Below are 6,385 nucleotides of genomic sequence, written 5' to 3'. Positions count from 1 at the left end.
TTTAATCAGGTGAACAACTCGATACTTGCCTTTAGTATGGAGAGAGTGAAGAATATAAAAATAAAGCTTTCAAAATGACGGATCAAGAAGATAGGAGAAGAAGAGCAAATGATTCTCATTTTCATTCTTGACGATAGAGATTAACAAGTATATACGTATATATGGTTAAAAAAGTTAAGAAGTGAGAACCCTTAAATTCAATACTATAAAGTGATATTAATGGATGTAATATGAGTGTTGAAATGGAAACGGTCCAATAGAAATTAAAGACCTTGAAATACCTTGAATTTGATAATACTGAGAATATATAAATACCATTTGGGATAGCTGCTAAGACCATCTTCAACTCTTGGGCTAAAAGCCAAATTTTTTAGCCCGGAAATTTTTGCTTTTAGTCCAGAAACATCTTTTCTGCTTCAACTCTTCTGGTCTAAAATTTTAGCCCGGAATTATTAAAGAATGAACTTAGACTAATTTTTTTCTTAAATCAATTTTTTTTAAAATAAATATGTAGATTATTGTAAATTAATTTTATGAACATTTTAATCTAAAAAAATTTAAATTCCGATAAATATTGAAAAATCATTAAATTTTTCACAAAGCAAGCTACTTTCACCAACCGTTCATCTTTCACCAACCGTTCAACTCCAAACTTTCAACTTTCACCACCAAACTTTCAACTTTCACCAACCGTTCAACACAAATTTTTCAACTTTTACCAACCGTTCATCAATCATCCTCTATATAAACACAGGTCCAATATTAGTTGATCACACAATCTTTCAACCTTCAATCATCCTCTATATTCACCAATCTTTCAACTTTCAAAGAGTTTTTGTTTCCTAAAAATTCTCAATATCTCATCAATGGGTGATAGAAGCAGGCGTAGCAGGGCAATGGAGATGGCACAATACCAAGCAAGGCTTGACATTGAGGATTTAGAACTGATCAACGCCGAAGCTGAACTTGTAAACTCGTTTATGCAATATGAGCACCATGGCAAATCTAGCCATCGTGGTTCTGTCACGGGGCGTTCATTCGTGCAGCGTGATAGAGAAGAGTGTCATGACCAAATGATGAAAGATTATTTCATTGAGCGGCCGAGATTTCTTGCTCAAGATTTTCGGAGGCGGTTTCGGATGAGGAGAGAGCTTTTTGAAGGCATCTTGAACGCAGTTGTCAATCATGACCACTACTTTGCAAGGAAGATAGATGCCGTAGGCCGACAAAGTCTATCACCTCATCAAAAGCTCACATCTGCATTTCGAATGCTAGCTAATGGGTGCTCAGCTGACTCAACTGACGAATATTGCCGACTTGCGGAGAGTACTGCTGAGAACCTGAAGCTCTTCTGTCAAGCAATTCAAGCCATCTATGGAGCCACATACCTCCGCAAGCCAACTCGTGAAGACTTGAAAAGGCTTCTACGCAAGGCAGACAAAAGAGGCTTCCCGGGCATGATAGGAAGTCTCGATTGTATGCATTGGGAGTGGAAGAATTGTCCTACTGGTTGGGCTGGTCAATTCAAGGGCCGTCATAACAAGCCAACCATCGTGCTGGAGGCTGTGGCATCTTACGACACATGGATTTGGCATGCATTCTTCGGCTCTCCCGGATCAAACAACGATATCAACGTTCTTTGGTCTTCTCCTCTGTTCAATGAGGTTGTGAATGGATGGGCACCAGAATTTCGATACAAGGTAAATGGTAATATGTATGAGCTAGGTTACTACCTAACTGATGGTATTTATCCTAGTTGGTCTACCTTTGTCAAAAGTTTTTCTCATCCCGATAGTGCAAAGAAGAAATTATTTTCGCAGAGGCAAGAGTCTTACAGGAAGGATGTGAAGAGAGCATTCGGGATCTGCCAACTGCACCATCTTCACTAACAGAAACCCATGCCAAGCATAAAGAAACATCTTCCTCAAAGGTCCAATTACGACCTCTAACATGCTCTCTTGCCATGTTGAACAATTTGGAAATGGAAAGAAATGATAGAAAGATAAATTGGAAGAATTGTAGGAGAAAATTGAATTTTGTGTGGATGTTTGAACAAATACATAGGTATTTATAGAGTTTTTGGGTAAATTTTATGTTAAATAAATTTATTTAATTATTTTAGCCGTTGGATTTAAATTTGGGCTGTTAGATCTTTTTTTTTACCGTTAGATTTGAGTATATTCAATCTCAACCGTTGGATTTAATGTATTTTAAAATAACATATTTTAAAAAAATAAAGTTTGAATCTGGACCGTTGGATCAACCAACGGTCCTTAAATGCTGCCCGTCTGATTTTGAAAAGAGCCGTTGGGCTCGGATGAGTGGCCGACAAGGCCTGAAGCTGGGCCCCCCTCCTGTCGGGCTCCGGTTGCAAGTTGGGGGCGTGGGGCGCGTGCTCGAGTCCACGGGCCGAGAGTGGCTCAAAACTGGGCGAGTCCACGCGGTTGGGGGGGGGGGGAATTTGGCCCAACTTTAGCATTCCCCTTTTAGCCCAATATTTTAGCTTGGGTTGGGGGGTGTTTGGGGGGAATTTTGGGCTAAAAAATTGGCTTTTAGTCCAGGGTTGGAGTTGGTCTAAGAAGAGGAAAATAGCTTTAAAATTATATGATATCAAACACTTGTATTTGAAATACCCCTTAAAAATTCCAACAAATTGTGGGTATTGATATATGATTTTACTTGCTTTTTAGTTGTGACGAGCCTGGAAAGAGAATTTGAAACGATTTATTTAATTAGTATCGATATTTTTCCAAATTAAGGTTCATGGGGAATGAGAAAAAGCGAAAAGTTTATGATCTCACAATTGTAGTCTGCCCATCCCAACTGCTGACGGCCTATATCATATACCACAATTTTATCTTTTAGAACATGATCTGCAATCGAAGACACAGACATTTCAAAACAAGTATATCACAAGGTTAACGATAGTATTCATGCAGTAAACTGTAACACTGTCTAACTTACAATCACTATCAACATATGGGACAACTATATTAAGCCAAAACAAAAAGAGGCAGCAAATCCTAGGGGTGGTTCGGTATGGAATCCTAAACCGAAAATTTTAGGGACGAAAATTTGAAGATCAATCTCAAACCAAAATTTTGGTATTCCCAAATTTCATACAAACTGAAATAGCAATCATTCATAGCAAGTTAAATTAACATGCAACCAAAATAAAATAAGTAACAAACCCAAAAGCAAAAAAATAAGTTACAAACCTAATATGTTCGAAAACTAACAATACAATTTTTTGATTTCGTGTTGAAGAAATAGACACATTTGTGGGAGGTTCGTACCAACAGATGCGGCAATAAAGAGCTATGGTTACTGCCTGTAGACTACACCAATTATATTGGTACTAGTAGTTAGCAACATTCCAAATGTATAATATATATATATATATAAATATATATTTGGTTCGGTATGGTATTACCGAAAAAATTGAGTAGACAATACCGAATCTCGTACCAAAATTTCGGAATTAGTTATGTATTTCATCCTGAAAATTTCGTGAATTTTGGTTTGGGATTGGAAATCTTTTGGTTTGGTTCGAGATTTTTGAGAATTTTTTCCAGCCCTAACAAATCCTGACCCCTATCTCTCCAACTCTAGCAAAAGAACACAACATGCACCATTCTCTTCGTGACGAGTAAGAGTTCTATTTGTTTCTATAGATTTTTCTTGTGCGGTAAACCTTGGAGATAATTTTTGGGGTCTTTGTCTGTGATATGACACTTTTAGATAGTTCTATGTGTGGATTTTAGCAAATTATGGGGTCGTAACACATCAATACACACTTTGAAGCTTATTAACTCTGGTGGCTTTTGGTATGAATTTGTTCGACACTTTACTGTTTAGGCTGAAAATATGAGGGAGAAGAGCATTAAAATAGGGAAAGGGATTCTTTCCGGATCTCTTCCACTTAATCAGTCTCATCAAACAATCTGGGTCTTTAAAATTTGATCAAACGGTTAAAAACACGGGCCCACTTTAAAAGTTATAATAACTTTAGCCATTTGATTAAATTCCAAGGGCCCAAATTATTTGATAAGGAGAATTAGGGAGAAGAGATCCGAAGTGGATCCCTTTCCTTAAAATAGGAGCAAAATCATCAAAACAAATTTGAATGAAAAGTGTTTTTATTGCCTTTTAGTATATATGATATTACATGGTTAGGATTGTGGACACTCATTTTTTAACAAACACATTGACATATATTTTGACACTTATTTTATATCTGGTAATGTATTTTAATGGTCTGAACCGTTTATTTTATGTCTTCCTTTAAAGATTATGTCTACAACAAATATCAAAATCTAAAACTATATGATCGGTGAATTAAAAGATAGTCATTTTTGTGTTTCTTTGTTGAATCGTATTTATGAATTGTTTTCATTACAAATGAATGTCTTATGATCTTGAATTTGTTTAATTTTTTTATAAAAATGATCTATAAATAATGTACTAAAATGTAACCGATCTTGAATCGTTACAAATAAAACTACCGAATGAGCCCTACAAAGTGTGTGTGTGTGTGTACACTGAGCAGTCTCTTTGATGGGCGATGAATCATCCACATTCCACAGGAGGACCGCACGGCAACTAATTTTAAATCCCAGGTCCTCATCAAAAGCTTACAGATGCTGAAAATCGGTTTGCTTCTACATCATTTGTCGCATCAACTGTCACTGCTAATAACATAGATAATACTAAGGAGGTTAAAAGTTTAAACTAAATTTGCAAACCAAATAACGTGTTATCAATAAAAAAAATAAACACGTTAATCAATACTTATGTAATGCTAGAGAGATTATATTTTAAAACCAAATTTACAAACAAAATGATAAGGTTCTTGATAATTGAATTATTATTTAAATGTTAATTAATGTGCTTATTTTCTATTAATAATATATTATTTAATTTACAATTTTAATTTAAAATTTTAATTTTTCTAGCATTACCTTTACTTATCAATCATGCACTTCAATCATTCTAAGTATTATTATTTCAGTGTTTTTTTTTAATATATGAGTGATTGGCACAGGGAATTACATTTGTAGGCATTTCAATAATCCAAAATAAATGCACTACCAAAAACCTATATACATGGGTGCTGGTTACAACATTATTGTTTTTTTCGTTAACTTTTGGTTTATCTGGGATTTGTGTTTGCGTTATTTTACTTGGTTTTGCAGTTTCTGTCTTTATTTTAGTTTTTTTTTTATTGGGAAATTAGCTACATATTACAAAAGTGATCATTTTTAGTAATGACGACATATTGATTATATATAAATAACACAACAATGATATAATGACGACATAATATACAATGTATTTTAGGCCTAATTTACTGAACTGTATTTAGGGCTAGAGAGGGGAGAGGGCCGGCGGCAAGAGAGAGAGATGAGAGAGATGTAATTACGAGATGTATATTGTATCACCTCATTGTGTCTTTATTTATAGTAGTAGGATATGTTAAATCCTTACTCTAATAGGATAATATATACTAAAGGGAATATTCCAAGATATCCCTCGATACACTAGGATTTACACAGTCGCATTCCTAATCTAATAAGACTGCAACACTTCCCCTTGAGTGTGTAAATACTCAAACAAAACTTTGCATCAAGTCTTCAGCAGTTGAGGTAGAACAGTTGATGAAGTTATCGGCACAACAGGCGAATGCGAGTCTTAAATTTAAAGAAAGTATGCATTGGTAGTAAAACTCACAAAACCTTGCTATGGTAAAACCTAAAGCAGGTAAAAACGCATAGACTAAGGAGAAAAGTGAGAAGTATGCATAATGTCTAAAATAAACGTCAAACGGGACGAAAGTAGTGAACTCAATGGAGTATGACCATCCCATAATGGGTGCCTTATCAAAAGCTCATTAGGTAGCAAAAACCTAGTGGAAAAAATGCTCATAATCGTAGGAAAAAGATTACATTAAGATCAAGTGAGTATGCCTCAGGATACTTCCCCTGAGTTAGACATAACTTCCAAATAAGAGAACTACAAGCAATTCAACTCAAATAATTTATGCATACCGATTCCTTAGACGAGCTTCTGAAAAGTAGACTTGGGTAATGACTTGGTGAAAAGATTGATTAGGTTGTCCTAGGAACTAATTTGCTTGACTTCAATGTTCTAATACTGTTGTTGCTGGTGAGAGTAAAAGAACCTTGGTGATATATGCTTGGTGTTGTCTCCCTTGATGTATCCCTTCTTTAACTGCTCGATACATGCTGCATTGTCTTCAAAGATCGTCGTAGGAAGGTCAACTACGAAAGTAAGACCACTAGTACTTCGAATATGTTCTATAACTGCTTTCAACCAAAAGCACTCACGCAAGGCTCCATGCAAGGCGAGAATCTAAGCATGGTTC

At 35.4% G+C, this 6,385-nt stretch overlaps 1 protein-coding gene across 1 annotated transcript; it reads left to right on the top strand.

Annotated features, from left to right (window-relative positions):
* The first annotated feature begins 866 nt into the window (after positions 1-866).
* On the top strand, positions 867-1,889 carry LOC103412512 (uncharacterized). The gene has a single exon (XM_029104174.2). The coding sequence runs from the start codon at positions 867-869 to the stop codon at positions 1,887-1,889; it is 1,023 nt and encodes a 340-aa protein (XP_028960007.2).
* Positions 1,890-6,385: the final 4,496 nt, after the last annotated feature.

The sequence above is a fragment of the Malus domestica genome, chromosome 06 (assembly GCF_042453785.1).
Source record: "Malus domestica chromosome 06, GDT2T_hap1".
NCBI lineage: Eukaryota > Viridiplantae > Streptophyta > Magnoliopsida > Rosales > Rosaceae > Malus > Malus domestica.
The sequence above is the reverse complement of the archived record's forward strand: the minus strand, read 5'-3'. Positions and strand labels throughout refer to the sequence as shown.